The 16,702-nt window shown below is 51.2% G+C and overlaps 1 protein-coding gene across 4 annotated transcripts in view; it reads left to right on the top strand.

The window, feature by feature from the left end:
• The window catches only part of HIP1 (huntingtin interacting protein 1), an 80,145-nt gene that overhangs the window by 39,338 nt on the left and 24,105 nt on the right, over nucleotides 1-16,702 (top strand). For 3 of the 4 annotated variants that reach the window (XM_082201371.1, XM_082201368.1, XM_082201369.1), the window contains exons 2-4: nucleotides 11,844-11,907; nucleotides 12,163-12,305; nucleotides 13,822-13,878. In XM_082201371.1, the coding sequence (XP_082057497.1) occupies nucleotides 13,873-13,878 (6 nt within the window). In that variant the 5' untranslated portion in view covers nucleotides 11,844-11,907; nucleotides 12,163-12,305; nucleotides 13,822-13,872. Of the gene's footprint in view, nucleotides 1-9,252; nucleotides 9,272-11,843; nucleotides 11,908-12,162; nucleotides 12,306-13,821; nucleotides 13,879-16,702 lie in introns of those variants that run through there. The other variant, XM_082201370.1, reaches the window with a different exon arrangement.

Raw genomic sequence — 16,702 nt, 5'->3', positions numbered from 1 at the left:
CAGAAGGTGCCAGTGCTCAGACCTTGCGTGTGACTGTGTTGGGGGGTGGGCACTGTGTAAACAGAGAGCACATTATTTGTAAAGCTTCCTTCCGGTGGCTATTCTACATATTCTTCAAGTCCTGCTTTGTCGCCATTTAAATGGTATGCATTCATTTGAATGCAGCATTAGGGTTTTTCTGTAGATCTCTTGAAAAAGAGGATCTCCCCTGGAAATCTTATTCTGGGATAGATGTGCAGTGGATGTGCTGGACCCAGTAATGGGCTGGATGAGAGCCAATAAACTGAAACTCAATTCAGATAAGACTGAGGCACTGTTAGTGGGTGGTTCCCTAGACTGGGTGGATTGGAGGTTGCCTGCTCTTGATGGGGTTCCACTCCCTCTGAAGGAGCAGGTACGTATCTTGGTGGTACTTCGGGATCCTTTGCTGTCACTTGAGGCTCAGGTGGCCTTGGTGGCTTGGAGTGCCTTCCATCAGCTTTGGCTAGTGGCCCAGCTGCACCCCACCCTGGACAGGGCTAGCCTAACTACTGTAGCCTGTACTCTGGTATCCTCTACATTAGATTATTGCAATGTGTTATACTTGGTGCTGCCTCTGAAGATGGTTCAGAAACTTCAGCTGGTGCAGAATTCATTGAGCAGGTTGCTCACTGGGGCAAGATGGTGTAGTACATAGTGCCAATCCTGGCCCAACTGTATTGGCCACCAATTAGTTTCCGTGCCAAATCCAAAGTGCTGGTTTTGACATATAAATCCTCAAATGGTTCAAGAGACCTCAAGGGCTGCCTCTCCCCATATTAACTGACCTGGACTCTGTGATCATTATCTGAGGTCCTTCTTTGTGTGCCCCTTCCACAAGAGGTCCAGAGAGTGGGAACACGAGAACCGGCCTTTTCTGCAGTGCTCTCCATTTGTGGAATTCTCTCCCCAGGAAGTTTCACCTGGCGCCATTGTTATATATTTAGGCACCAGGCAAAAACTTTCCTCTACAACCAGGTTGGTCATAAATCACTTTGGGTTGTGTCAGGGAACTGACATCAGAGGAAAGGGAGGTGGTAGGGCTCCCAGAGACCAGGAGAGAGTCAGCAGCTAAAGCAGGGACAAGGAGGGGGAGCGAGGGGTCTCTGGAGGAGGATCTCAGTAATGCTGAGAGAGACGCAGCAGCCCAGGCAGGAAACAGCAGGGGAGAGAAAGGGGTGAGAGACACTTCCAGCGAAAATAGCGGGGAGGTGTCAGAAGCAACTGCAGGGAGACCCATGCTTCGCCGGAAGCTGCCACGTCGTGAGTCCAGGAGACGCGTTTCCGTTAAGGAACTTCTTTGCTGGAAGCGCTTCCGCAGGCAGCCACTGTCAGACTCTACTAGTGACTAGAGCAGACATGTCTGAGGAGCTCTGTCACACACAGAGGTTTGTGGGGCCGCACAAACTCTGAAGGGGCACAATTTTAAGCACAAGCAGCTAATCATCCCCTGACAGCAGTCTGACAGTCTCTGTACGCTGCCTGTGCAGGAGAAAGCATCATGAGCAACCCAGCCGGAACCGGAGAGGCAGGGGTTGGAGCTGGTCCAAGCTTGGAAGAAAGGTATCAAGCTCTGGAGGTCCAACTTGCGCTGCAGACGGCGAGGCTCGAGGAGAGAAGGGCTCAGGATGCTGACAAAAAGGGGAGAACCACTCAGTTCCCCAGAAAGGTACCAGGATTGGTGCAGAAGTTTGGGGGGGACCCCAAGGATTACCATGCCTTTAGGACTGAGATGCAATATGCCCTGAATGTGCAGTTTGATGAGTTCCCTGATGAGGAATCACGAGTTGCTTTCGTAATTGGGCATCTTGAGAAGGGGGCGCGGGACTGGGTTCGACCCCTGATGGCAACGCACAACGATATCCTAAAGGACACTATGAAATTCTTTCGTGCAATGGATATCATGTTTTCCAGCGATATTGAGGAAGGGGTGGTGCGCAGACAGCTAATGGCTTGCAAGCAGGGAAGCAGATCTGTCCGTGAGTACTGGACTGAATTTACCATGCTGATTCACAGATTGGGGTGGGATTTATCGGCAGCACCCATTCAGATGCTATTTGAAGAAGGTCTTTCTTCAGCTGTGAAAGACGAGCTGGCCAGGAGCCCCAGGGCGGTGTCTATGGATCAGCTGACCAAATCTGCGCTGACCATTGGAGCGCGCCAGGAGGCAAGAGCCTTGGAGAGGCGGGAAGGGAGAGGGGAACGTTGGAAGGAGTTACGCATTCCAGACATTCCTGAGCCAGCTTTCCCGCCGGCAGAGCCGATGGAAATCGGAACAGCCCGCGCGCGCGCAGTTTCAAAGCCCAGTGAGGGGGCGAAGAAGGAGGGAAAGGGAGCCCGGAAATGCTATCTCTGCCAACAGCCAGGCCACTTTGCCAGAGTCTGCCCCCAGAGGAAGGAATGGCAAGGGATGGTGGGAGCAGTTGAGGGGGAAGAGCAGGGAGAAACGGAGCAGGTAAAAGCCAACGCCTGGTTGCCAACGTCAGGGCACTGCAGCCAGGCCAAAGAGCAGTGAAAGTGCCCGTGCCAGAAGCTCCTCGACCTGCTCTAGTGATTGAAGTGTCGCTAGAGCTGCAAAATGGACACCCCCTAAAAATAAAGGCGCTGTTGGACTCAGGCAGCTCCTGCAATTTTATGAGCAAGGAGTTTGCTGCTGAACATCAGATACAGACTATCCCTTTAAGCAACCCCCTGCAGGTGACCACGATCGATGGCAGGGAACTGTTGGGAGGAGGAGTCAGCTTGCAGACCGTCCCAATGATAATGAGGGTGGCAAGGCACACAGAACTGATAGCGTTTAATGTGGCCACCTTGGGAGGCGCTCCCATTATTTTGGGAATGAGCTGGCTAGCCTTACATGATCCGCTGGTGGGCTGGCATCAAAGAGTGGTTTCCTTCGGTTCAGCACATTGCTTAGAACACTGCAGGGGGGAAAAGGGGTCAGCAGGGGCCCAAGCCACCCTAGCAGGGACTGAAGTAATGGGGAAGGGGAAGGTGCCACCACAGTATGCTGATCTCAGCGACGTGTTCAGCGAGAAGGAAGCTGACCAACTACCCCCGCATAGGCCCTTTGATTGCCAGATCAATTTACTCCCTGGAGCACAGCTTCCTGTAGGCAAGTTGTATGCCATGTCAGACAGGGAAATGCAGGAGTTGCGAGCGTTCATTGACAAGAACCTGAAGAGAGGCTTCATCAGAGAGTCCAAGGCAGCGGGGGGTAGCCCAGTGTTTTTTGTGGATAAAAAAAACACGGACAAGCCGAGGCTGGTATGTGACTTTCGGCGCCTAAATGCAGTGACAGAGCCGGCGGCCTTTCCTATGCCCAGGATTGATGATATTTTGACCAGGGTGCGAAAAGGAAAGATTTTTACAAAGCTGGACCTAAGGGGGGCGTACAACCTGATACGTATAAGGAAAGGGGATGAATGGAAGACCACCATGTTCACCCCTTTGGGGGCATTTGAATACCTCGTTATGCCTTTTGGATTACAAACAGGCTCCGCGTGTTTTCAAGCCTTCATGAACCACGTACTGGGGCCTTTGCTCTACAAGAATTGCGTGGCCTTCTTAGATGACGTGTTGGTGTATTCGGAGAATGAGGAGCAACATGTGAGAGACGTCAGAGAAGTGTTGAGCAGGCTGCAAGCCAACAGACTGTGGGTGAAACTGGAGAAGTGTCAGTTTTATACCAAGGAGGTGGAATTCCTGGGGTACCGCTTGTCAGACAAGGGGTTGGCCATGGACCCCGGCAAGGTTCAAGCGGTGCTGGAATGGAAAACACCCAAGACCAAGAAGGATGTGCAGAGGTTCCTAGGGTTTGGAAACTTTTATCGTAAGTTCATCCGAAACTTCGCCCACCTGACGGCGCCCATCACGGACTGTCTCAGCAGTAAAAAGAAGTTTGTTTGGACGGGGGAGGCGGAGCGAGCGTTTGAGGAACTGAAAAGGGCCTTCGCCTCTGATGAACAACTTCTACATGTGGATTTACAAAAAAAGCTGAGGGTCGAAACAGACGCTTCTGACAGAGCCATAGGGGCGGTGCTTCTTCTGCAGCCGGGGAAGGAGGGGTCAGAGTGGCGACCGTGTGCCTTCTTTTCGCGAAAGCTGAACAAATCTGAGAGGAACTACACGGTGTACGACCGGGAACTTCTTGCGATTCATGAGGCCTTCCGGAGATGGAGGCACCTGCTAATTGGTGCACAACAGAAGGTGCAAGTGTGCACGGACCATAAGAATCTAGAGTATTGGAGAACTGCGCGAGTGCTCAACCAACGGCAGTTGAGATGGGCCCAGGAGTTCTCCAAATTTAACTTTGAGATTTGTTACGTACCAGGCCCGGAGAACGTTAGGGCGGACGCTCTCTCACGCAAACCTGAATATTTGGAGGGAGAGGGTGCACCCGAAGAGACCCATGTCATTCCCGAGGACCGCTGGGTGTGTGGGGCGGCATTGGTGGGGCAAAGGGAACTGGTAGAGGGAACGGTGCAGGATGAATACGCCCAGGACAAACTCAGGGGTCTCAGGAGGGAGGGAGACAAACCCGGGGGTTTTGAGGAGAGAGATGGGGCGTTGTACTACAAGGGAGCGTTATACATACCTGAAGGGGAATTGAGGGAAAAGGTACTCAAGCAACTGCACGATAGCCCCACAGCAGGGCATTTTGGGCAACACAAAACCATGTGGCTGGTTACCAGGGAATTCTGGTGGCCCAAGGTCAGGGAAGATGTGCGGGAATATGTGAGAGGGTGTGACCGATGCCAACGAGCCAAGGGGGAGAGGCGGGCACCGGCAGGTTTATTAGAACCACTACCCACGCCGGAAAGGCCATGGGAGGCAGTGGCAATAGATTTCATGACTGATCTGCCCAGGTCCAAAGGGAAAACAGCCATCATGGTTGTGGTAGACCTGTTAACCAAGATGGCCCACTTTATAGCCTGCTCACATGCGGTCACAGCGGAAGAAACCGCTAAATTGTTTGTGGAAAATGTGTTTAGGCTGCATGGCGCCCCCTTGAGGGTGGTTTCTGACCGAGGGAAACAATTTACTTCCAGGTTCTGGAGGAAGCTCATGAGCTTATTGCATGTAGAGGTGAATTTCTCTACTGCCCGTCATCCAGAAACCAACGGGCAGGCGGAAAGAGCTAATGGTGTCCTCCAGCAATATTTGAGGTGTTATGTGAATGACAGAGAGAATGATTGGGTGGAGAAGCTGGCGTTGGCAGAATTTGCCTACAACAATGCAGAGAACGTGTCCACGGGGATGAGCCCTTTTTTGGCTAATCACGGGTGTCATCCCCGAGCCTTCCCAGGGGGGGAAGGGGAGAACTGGAGCGTTCCAGCCGCAGAACAGTTCGTTGAAGAAATGGAAGCGATCCATCGCCAGCTCCAACTTAATTTAAACAGGGCGAAGGAGGAATATAAGAGGCAGGCAGACAAAACCAGAAGGGAAGGGGAAAGCATTAGGGTGGGGGACCAGGTGTGGCTGTCCACCCAAGGGTTACCATTTAAAGGAGGTTGTAAGAAGTTAAGACCCAAAAGACTGGGCCCATTTGAAGTCACGCAACAGGTCAACCCAGTGGCTTTCAGACTCCGGTTACCGAACCACATGAAGTTGCACCCAGTGTTCCACAGGTCGTTGCTGTCACCGTATATAGGGGACAGAGAGGGGAGGGTCAATAGGGGACCAGCTATGGAGGAAAAAGAACACAGCTACCATGTAGCGGAGATTCTCGATTCCAGGTGGAAGGGAGAGCAAGTAGAGTATTTGGTAATGTGGGAAGGGGAGCCGGAGTCGGAAAACACCTGGGTCAGGGCAGAGGATGTAGATGACGAGGTTTTGATTGAAACTTTTCATCAGAGATTCCCTCGTAAACCCCAGCCAGTGGCGAGGTTCCGGAGGGAATACTTCGCCACCACCGACGAAGAAGAAGAGTTGGAGGGGTTCTCTGATTCCGAAGTGGAGGAGGATTCAGCGAGTCGGAACGAAGACCGATGGAGGGAAATGTTCGAGACGTCTGAAGATGAAGAGGATTCTTTTCGGGGTTTCAGCTCCTCACCGCCCAGAGGAGAGAGTAGGGGCGGGGGAGAAGGGGGCCCTGGAGGGGAGGTGGATGTCAGGGAACTGACATCAGAGGAAAGGGAGGTGGTAGGGCTCCCAGAGACCAGGAGAGAGTCAGCAGCTAAAGCAGGGACAAGGAGGGGGAGCGAGGGGTCTCTGGAGGAGGATCTCAGTAATGCTGAGAGAGACGCAGCAGCCCAGGCAGGAAACAGCAGGGGAGAGAAAGGGGTGAGAGACACTTCCAGCGAAAATAGCGGGGAGGTGTCAGAAGCAACTGCAGGGAGACCCATGCTTCGCCGGAAGCTGCCACGTCGTGAGTCCAGGAGACGCGTTTCCGTTAAGGAACTTCTTTGCTGGAAGCGCTTCCGCAGGCAGCCACTGTCAGACTCTACTAGTGACTAGAGCAGACATGTCTGAGGAGCTCTGTCACACACAGAGGTTTGTGGGGCCGCACAAACTCTGAAGGGGCACAATTTTAAGCACAAGCAGCTAATCATCCCCTGACAGGTTGCCCTGGGCAAGATAAAGCAATGAACAAATTCAATAAATAAGAAAAATGATGATGATGACATGTTTCAAATCAGTTTGCGTATTCTGTCTTCCACAGTAACATAGGAAGCTGCCTTATACCACGTCAGACCACTGGTCTATCTATCTCAGTACGTGGTACCTCAGGTTACATACGCTTCAGGTTACAGACTCCGCTAACCCAGAAATATTACCTCGGGTTAAGAACTTTGCTTCAGGATGAGAACAGAAATCGTGCTACGGCAGCGTGACGGCAGCGGGAGGCCCCATTAGCTAAAGTCGTGCTTCAGGTTAAGCACAGTTTCAGGTTAAGAACAGACCTCCAGAACAAATTAAGTACTTAACCTGAGGTACCACTGTATTGTCTACACTGACTGGCAGCAGCTCTCCAAGATTTCATGCAGGAGTCCCTCTTACTCCGACCTGGAGATGTCAGGGATTGAACCTGAGACCTTCTGCTTGCAAGGCAGAGCAGACACTCTGCCACTGAGCTGTGGCCCCTCCCCAAAACTCTAGGAAGGCCTGCCTGCAAGGGGGGCAGGGAGCATCTTCAAAGGCTCTTTACTGCTAAAAGCCCTTGGCGGAGCACACTGGTAAACTGATGCTTGGCCAGCTTCCTGTGCCATGTCATAACTCTGGGAGTGATGGAAAGGCACAGGGCAGTCCTCCCTCTTGCAGGGCTTGGAAACTGCCACTTGCTTCTTGGATTCAGGGCAGTTTGTAGTTCCAGTTTCCTATAAGGGCAGTTGCAGGGCAGGCAGGAAAGACCTGGATTTTGTTGAGAAAAGGTAGGGCTAAGGTAGGTCTGCCTCCATTTTCAGTGGGCTTTGTGCCAGAGGCTCACTGCAAGAGCCAGAGCTGTGCTTGGTGCATGTGACTTGTGGCCTTAACCTTTGAGCTGCAGGTCTCCCCCCGCCCTCCTGATCTCAGAGCCCCAAAGCACCCTCGGCAGATGCTGCTGGCCTGCCCAGAGTGGCCTCCTCCCAGCTTTCAGCTTTGCCCAGAATAATCACTGGTGGGTTTGCTGCAGTGCTGAAGGTTCCTACAGGGCCAGCAGTGGACATTCCGCCTCCCCTCCTGGCAGGTCCTAGCTCAATTTGTCACTGGACACCAACTTTGAGCTCATCAGTGAAGCACTCAGAGACAAGAGGGAAGCCCTGGATTCAGGGGAGACGGGGTGGTCCAGGTGTTCAAAATTCCCCAGGAGCATTTTGCTACTGGCGTGGGTCCAGTTACCCCTGTGTGTGTTGTTTCTTCTTGCGTACGGGAACAAATGAATTCTTGTAAGAGCAAGTTACAGTCAAGCAAGGTAGTTGAGATCATACAACCCCCTGGCAAATAGACTTTCCGTTGTGGTGACCAAAACCTAGATCCAAGGTGCTCCTAGCTTATATCTGAGTTTCTAACACTGGGATTGGTGTTCTCTTGATGGCAGGGTTTAGTGGCGCATCCTAAGCACCATATCTGCAAATCAATCACCAAAGCACCAAACTTGAACCCAATTTGAGGGAAGGGGACTGCTTTGAAGAAGCCATTATCCTTGTTTAGACCTTACCAGACAAAAACAGCTTAATATCCACAAATTGCTATGATAAGGAAGAGTTGGGTTTCTGGGATTTCCATGGATAATTTTGGACCAGGAGCTCATTAGTGCTGTGGCTTCTTTCTTGATCTCATGCCAGTTGTGATATCAGCTGGGGAGTAGCAGTGAGCCCATCTGGTGCCTCTCCTGCCTTGGCTGTAGCTTCCTGTTGCTATGCATGGGGCGGGCGCGTGTGGAACGAAGCTGGCATTTTCCTGCACGTTGCCTTTACAGAACTTGCTGCATACAGAGCTGCTGGAGCAGGAAGTGCTAGACAATGCCACCCTTTCAGCTGAGCCTTGACCATTTCCCTCTGTGGGTCCAGGAAACCCTCAGCCCCGAGGGTTTTGATTCCAGTGTATAAACCTTACAGGAAAGGGATGGTAAGCTGATGCAGGGGGGAGGAGACAGGGCCCCAGAATGTTGCCTTGCACCTTCCTAACCGTTTCCCCCACCCCCCACCCCAAACTCAGCCAGAGAAGCCTCATTCATGATTCTGCAGCTGGGCCTGGAATCCCTCCTGGGTGAAGCCTTTTCAGAGTGACAATGCAGCTGTCAGCTCAGCGGGAGTGCAAGGCTTCCTTTTCTCCCCACCCCCAGATGATGAAATTATTTTGTGGGAGGAGAGGGGGTGCATAAACACCTCACAGAAAGTCATGGGATCCCTGTGGTTTTGAAGAGAGAACAGTGACTCTCCACAGAATGTTCAGTACACATTTGAATCTGGCGCTCCAGATTGCATGCTTGGGGGAATCTTTGGAGGCAGAATCCAGTTCTCAGGGGCAAGGCACTGCACAGCCCCAAAGGAATAGCAGATTTCAAGAGAAAAGCATCAGTGTTTTGATGCCTGCCTGGAAGGTTTCTGACCTCCCCCAGAAGGTTTATACACAGTCTTAGAAGGACCTTCCTAAAATGTTGGGTCTTTCCCTGCGTCCTGTGACGTGTCCTCATGGTTACAGGTGACTCAGAGTTGGGTGGACTTCTACAGAAGTTGGCTTTGGGGAGATCTGACTGAGAGGTTTGATTGAACTGATCTGAGCTGTAACAAGATGAGCCCCATCCCAAGTTAAGCTGTTGGGGACCATGGTATGTTATGGTGATGTTGTATGTTCCGTTTGCTTGACTGGCTACTGATTTTAACATCTGCCTTGCACCAAGAGGCACCAGGGGCATGGCATGCCTTGATCTGCTTTTGGTACTCGAGTGTTGATTCCCTTCAGATCATCCAAAGTTAGAAAGGCCCACTTTTAGTACCTGGACTTGAAGGCCTTGATCCAGCCCTATGTAGCTTGAATTGATATTGGGCTGGATGGTATGTTTGCTCTAGTTTAGCAGAGGCAAATACTGAGGCTAGTAGGCTTCTGTACAGCCCTAAATTAGGTTGTATGACAAAGCAAAGTCACAGCTTTTTGGATCTTTAAGACAGGACTAGTGAGGGCAAGAGCAAATCTCGATTTACCTTTAAGATATCCAAATATGGAGCTTGATGATGGGCAGTGCTGAGTCACTCTGTAAGATTTCCTCAGTTTACTCAGTCAGGATGAGAAGCGCTGGCAGTGAAATGTGAGGCTGCTTCCGTGCTGAGCTTCTGACACTTGTTTATCTCATCTAGAGCAGACCACAGATGGGAAAGTTGTGCCACTCTGTCCTTGTACTCCTCTGGGTGACCACTTTATTAATCTTTCATCCTGATCTGCTTGTACAAAGCTTATGTGGGGGCCAGACCATGTCCAGTCATTGCTGAGCATTTGTTCTTATTTGTTTGTGGGTTACATGCCTTCCAGTTAATTATTTGTTTATCACACACCTTTCAGTACATTTCCTCATCACTTTCCTAACCGCAAAAGTCCATCATCTTCTTTAGGTGGATTTGTCACTATAGAGCACTCTCATTCACTTTAATTGTGCAAACCTCCGGTGTGTACTTTAAAACCTCTCTAGGAAATGTTCTCTATATATCAGAATGTTCCTGAGTAGTGCGCTGTGCCGTACGTGGAATAGCTATGATTGTGACACCCTTTGCAGCACTAAAAGCTATTTCATGTTTCATGTAAGTTATCTTTTGTTATGGTTATAAGACCCATTGAAAAAATACAGATTGCAGATAACAGTATACTTTTCATGTTGGTGACACAGTTTTTAGACATGCATCATTTTGTGAGAGAGTAATTCAACTTTACTAGCACACCAGAGGTTAAAATAACTCCTTTCCAGCCCTGGGAGGAGCGCAGGGAGCGTTCACACGACACACTTACACACTGCAGCCGACACACTACTAACAGGTCATGACACATAGTTTGGAAACATTAGAGATCCACTTCACATCACTTCACTGTAAAGTGAGATAGTGTTGGTAGGAGAAGCAGACCTAGCCAGGGTCTTCTGCAGGTGGCTTTTTAATGAGGGTAACTCCTAGACCAACAGTTCTGAAAGTGGGTGGTACTGCCCCCCGGGGGGGGGTTTCTGGGGGAGTAAATGACTATCAGACTTTGAAAAGCTGGTATCACTGGGTCAAGTTCATCAGCTTTGTGGAATTGAACTAAATAGTTTTAATTGGATTTTGAATAAATGTGCAATTAATTGTTACCGTTCTGAATATTATTGTATTATTATATTTCTTAGTGGCTCATGCAAACCGCTATTGTGAATAATACATTTTATAGGGCAGGATAGCGAGTGCTGGGGTTGAGTTTATGGGACCAAAGGGGCAGTGGCCTGAAAACTACTATGCTAGAGGTAACTAGGGATCTGTCAGGATAAGGGATTTTTTTTTCAAGGGCAGCCCAGATCTTAGCCTCACCACAAAGCCCCCTCCCTCAGCCACCACTGGAATCAAGACAGACGCATCCTCCATCACATCCAGACATACACTGACTTCTTGCTGAAGTGCATCATTGCTCATAGAGAAACTGTAGGTAGGATCTCCCTGTAGACTTTGGCAGACAGCCAGGCTGATGCAGCCTCTCATATAACTGTGCCATTCCTAGTTTCCAGAACTGGTGCCTGGAAGTCATGGATGCTTGAGCTGAGGTTCCTGCATTGCAGGGGGTTGAGCCCCCTTCCAACGCTACAGTTCTACGATTCTAAGTCTTTCACTGTCAGGCCATGATGCCCAACTGCAGGCCTGCTTCCAAGAACCGTGTACCAGTGGGGGACCATCTTGGGAGTCAGGTGCTGCTGTGCTTTGTCCCACTAAGGGCTTCTTCAGAGGCACAGGAGTTTTTTATTCAAACTAATGGACCCGTGGAATGAGGAGCAGTGAGTGGAAAATTGGAGGGGGTCTGAGAAATTTGCCCTGAAGGAAGATGTTCAGAGGCTTCCAGGTTCCTTCAGGGTTTGTACATTCCAGCCTCCACTGGGCGAAGACTCTGCCTCTGAATTATTGCAGCCAATCCGCAGCCAGCCTATGTTCAGGACAGTTGGGCTGATTTCAACATCCCTTGGCCCATCTCATTGGCCTCACCACTGTGCCAAGGGGGACAATTCTTGGCAACTGCTGAGTGTGAGAGATCCATCAGAATCTTCTCAGAGATGGGTGTGGGGATTGACAGATTGGGAGGGGACACTACACAGTTGGTGCTAGCAGCGTTGTGGGAAGGGGGATTACCTTTCGCTGCAATTGCAACCAACTAATGCTCCCCCCCCCTTTCTTTTTTAGACTGTCAGCATCAACAAGGCCATTAATGCTCAGGAAGTTGCCGTCAAAGAGAAACACGCCAGAAATATCCTTTTGGAATTTGGCAGCTTTGGGGGAAGGTGGAGGCAGAGGCTGCGTCTGCCTTGCTGGGGCAAAATGCCCATCGTGGCCTGGCCAAGCTGAGCTGGAACAAAGCACCTGTGTTAGGATTGTGTGTGTGGTTGTGTGTGTTCCGTGCGTGTAGATGCTGGGCTTTGAGCCTGCTTGTTGCCCAAAAGCACTGCCCTATAGTCTCCATGCTCCCTTCCTTGGAATTCTTTCCTTAGCCTGCCTCTCTCACCATGCATCCTGGGGACGCACCACGAGAAAGGAGCCCACACCTTCTGGGCCGTCGTGAGCCGGCTGCCCCTCTCCAGCAATGCCGTCCTCTGCTGGAAATTTTGCCACGTCTTCCACAAGCTCCTCCGTGATGGACATCCAAATGTAAGGGCAGCAGCCTCTTCTCCCAAAGCCCCGCTCTGCTCTGGAGGTCCTGAACTTCACCAGCTTCCTGTTTCTGCTTGTGGAACTCGGGTGTTGGGGTGCAGGGCGGGTGATGCCAGTTCCTTTCCCCCTCCTACCTGCTTTGAAATCCATGTTGAGATGGAGCCAATGAAAGGCCTTCATTTAGAGGCTGGGGGCAGAGCGTGGGGGCAGGGGAGACAGGATTCCACCTCTTTTCTTTCGGGGGCCGACTAGAACCAATGCCCTCTTTTGATTCATTACTTTTATCCTACTTCTCTGTCCGCGGACACACTAAGCAGCTTACAAGGTTTAGAAATGATCAAGGAATTGCTTGTCATTATAAAAACAAATCGTTTAAGGCAGCAGCAGATCAGATTCAATCCAGATCCAGGTTTCAGGAAGCAGAGCAGCTTTAAAAGCCAGCAGCGAAAGGTAACAGCTGAAGACCTAAAGCCTTGTTGAAACCAGTTTTCAGTAGACATTAATAAAGAAACAGCCTGACAGGCCTCCAGGGCAGGAGTTCCACAATACTGAGATAGTGTAATGTTACTTTTTAAAAATCAAAATAAATCCTTTTTGGTCACCACCAATTTAGTAACATAGCTAATGGTAATAACCTGTAAGGAAATTTGAGATAAATGTATGCTTAATTATAGCATTATGATAGTGCTCTAGCCCTATATCATTTTTTTTAAAAGTTGCAAAAGTCTTTGAGATTTATTTAAAGATGGATTTACCCCCCCCCCCCCAAAAAAAAGTAGGATCATAAAGTGGTATCCACTGCAAGGGCCACCCCAGGGTTTCCCAGACATCTGAGTTCATTGACCCCTTCAAGGGGGTCCTCAGCACTGGTTCCAGGGGGCCCTGCCTGCTCCTAGACCTGTGAGGTGTCTAGCCCATACCCTGAGGAGTCCAAATCTGGTCCCAGGTCAGTGCTAGGCATGACAGCTCCCTACCTGCTCCATGTGGTCCTGATGCTACCCATTGCTGAGATAGGGTCCCGCTTCCCAGTCTACTACCTTCATCATATTGCTTCCTTGAGCCACCCTTTCTTTTAAACAGCCTCCTGGGCGCTCCCTTTCTGATGGCATCAATTCTCTGCCATCTGCACCATTTTTCTCAAACTTCGTTGTCCACCTCCCCTTCCTTCAGCCTCCAGTTTTAGGGTTCAGTGCCTACCCTGCACCTTTCCTTCAGCTTCCTCGCCCCAGGGCTGCTTTCCCCCCTAAACTTCCCATGTCCCAGGACTCCTTCCTGAGATACTGCTGCCCCTGTGTGAGGTTTTATTCCCAGTCAGACTTCCAGCTGTCCTTTCCCTCACAGAAGTTGGACTGCAAACTGCCTGTAGTTCTCCATGCAGCTGAGTATTCACTCCCACCTCACCAGCACAGAAAAGCAACATGGGAGGCTTTACAGATACAGGTTATACAGATGCGTCGCTGGCATCCCGTACCTGAAGATTTTATCAAAATCCTTGTCTCCTTTTCTCCGGCAGGTCTTGAAGGACTCTGTAAGGTACAAGAGCGAGCTCAGCGACACCAGCCGTATGTGGGTAAGTGCTGGCTGGGCCTGGAGAGAGTCCCATCATCTGCTGACAAGGTCCTGAGTCAGGGAGCCAGTTAGATGCCTCCCCTTTGGATCAGGAGGGCAGAGAAGTGTGGAAGTCCGCTTGGTAATGGCACATTTTTTTTCCAGAAACTCTGAGGCACACGACTCCCCATTCAATAAACCAAATTTGGATCATACCACCCCCGCCTCCCAAGCTCCTTGCCAAATTCCCTATTCCTTGAGCCAGCTGGCTAAGCTTGTTCAATTCTTAACACTCGACTGGTGTTTCTGTTGTTGTTGTTGCTGCTGCTGCTGCTCTTATCAGCCCCTTCTCCTTCCCCACCTGTCTGTTGCCCTTCTGAGTTGACTTCAGGGCTCTTGGGAAGGCAAAGGGTTGTGGGTGGATGGGTGTTCCACACACCCACTGGGCATATGCTGCTAATAGTTCTTCACACCCACCAGTCTGCCTTTCCAGACATGCTCCAGTTCAGACTCTTGCTAATTGCCAGTCTCTGGAGGGCAGGCACCAGTGGAGAAGGAGATCCAGCCTTTTGAAAGCTGGCCTCCCTGCCCAAGAGTCTCTGAATGAGAATGTGGGCGAGGGAAGGCATTGCACATCCTGGAAGCTGTGAGTTGGCTTGATGCTGGTTGTAAGACACTGTGTAAGGCACTGTGTGAGCCCATCTACTACTGAGCCTGTTCCAAGGTCCTTGTATGAATTTACAAAGACCTGAACGCCTTAGGTCCAGGTACCTGCGGTACCGCTTGAAGCCTGATATCCCAGGTCAGTCACTGAGGTCTTCAGGAGCTTCATTGGTTGTTCCCTGAGTTGGCAAGGCTTGTTTGACAAAAGCAAGGAACCAAGCCTTTAGTGTCATTGGCCCAGCCCTGTGGAACACTATGCCACTAGATCAGGGGTCAGCAACCCGCGGCTCCGGAGCCGCATGTGACTCTTTTACACCTTTGCCGCGGCTCCGGGGCGGATACTAGCGAGGGGAGGAGGCGCATTGTGCGCCCCAACACTCCCCACTGTGACAGATGCTGTACTGGCTCTGACGTCGCATGGGGGCGGTGCGTGCATTAGTCACGCACCGTCCCAACGTCACCTTCCCGCCCGCTGTCAGATCGCGGCTCCGGAGATATATATTTTTTAAATGTCGCAATGGTTTTACGGCTCCCAGTTTTTTTTTCTTCGGAAACGGGTCCAAGCGGCTCTTTTTGTCTTAAAGGTTGCAGACCCCTGCACTAGATATTTGACAGACACCTTCTGTGCCAACTTTTAAATGCCAGCTGAAAACTTTTCTATTCCGCCAGGCCTATGCAGGCAGTTCAGAATTCATCTTTCCACAATAGTTAATGGATGTATGTTTTCAAACATTTTTCAGGTTGTTATTTTATGGCTTTCTGGTTTCATTGCTGCAAACCACTTTGAATTTTTTTTATGATACAGCAAGATACGAATATTTTTATAAATAAATACATAAATAAATATATCCTGAATAAATAAAATAAAATAGCGCCCAGGCACACACAGGCTCTCCTTCCCTCCCTCCCTCCCTCCTTCTCACTGATACTGGCCAGCTCATGCAGATCTGTGTGCCAGAGCAGCATTAGACTTCTCTTGAGCTTTGGAGATTCTCCATGTGTGTCTTCAGGGCTGCAGCTTAGCAGGTGCCCCTTATTCTCATAGAAACATAGGAAGCTGCCTTATGCTGAGTCGGACCCTTTGTCCATCTAGCTGCATATTTTCTGCACAGACTGGCAGAGACTCTCTGTGGCTTCAGGCAGGAGACACTTCCCAGCTCCAACTAGAGCAGTGTTTCCCAACCTTTTTTGGGCAAAGGCACACTTGTTTCATGAAAAAAATCTCGAGGCACACCACCATTACAGCCCCGTGACGTCAGCGCGCAGCGTCACGCCGGGAGGGACATGAATTGCTAGCAAATTACATAATCACCTCCTTGAGGGCTGGCTCATCTTCTCCGAAGGCAGAACCCCATTAATTAACAGCACAGACTCACACCATAGCCAAGACGAGGGGGGGAAACCTCAGTCATGCACAGTCATGCACATGTGGGGGCTAAATGAGGACGAAGACCGGGCAGAGGGCAGGGTTCAAATCACCCCACCTGGCCAGGACAATCCCTGGGTGCTCCCTTGGGCCACTCGCCTAACCCAACTCGCAGGGCTGTTGTTGCGAGGATAACACGGGGAGAACCACGCGCGCCCCCGGGAGCTCCTTGGAGGAGAAAGCGGGCGATGAATGCAATGCACGAAATATATGAGAGGCGACCAGGTTTTGCAGGTGAGGGGCCCCCGCCAGCCTCCGCTTCCAACACCCGGCGCAACGACGCCGAAGTTTCCCCCCGGGCTCGGCTCAGGGAGCAGCGCTGCTCCCCCCGGCTCCCCTTCGCCCTCCCGGCTCTCTCTGCCGCCCACTGGGGACCCCCCTCACCTGCCAAGTCCGGAGCGCCGGTGGAAGTTGCATGCATGCATGCAGGGCGCCGCGTTGCCATTGCATTGCACTTCACTCCATGCAACGCCTGCACGCATGCATTGCCTTGCATGCCCGCCAAGGGGTCTCCCCGCAGTCCGATGCGTCCCCTCCGGCGCGGATGCAGCATTGCAAAAATAAAAAAACCCCGACGCAGCCCTACCTGGGGGGCAGACTCCGCCTCCGCCGCTCCGCCTCCGCGGGGATCCCCGGGCTCCATCCTGCCGCCCGATCTCCGCGGGGGCGCAGGCAGGCTGCGCAGGGTCTGCACGGAAGAGCCACTGCCCGCCCGGCCGCCGCCGCTGCGCTCATTCCATGGCCGGGAGAAGAGCGC

Source organism: Podarcis vaucheri (genome assembly GCF_965113315.1).
Source record: "Podarcis vaucheri genome assembly, chromosome: 15".
Lineage (NCBI taxonomy): Eukaryota > Metazoa > Chordata > Lepidosauria > Squamata > Lacertidae > Podarcis > Podarcis vaucheri.
This window is presented reverse-complemented; position numbering and strand designations above follow the sequence as displayed.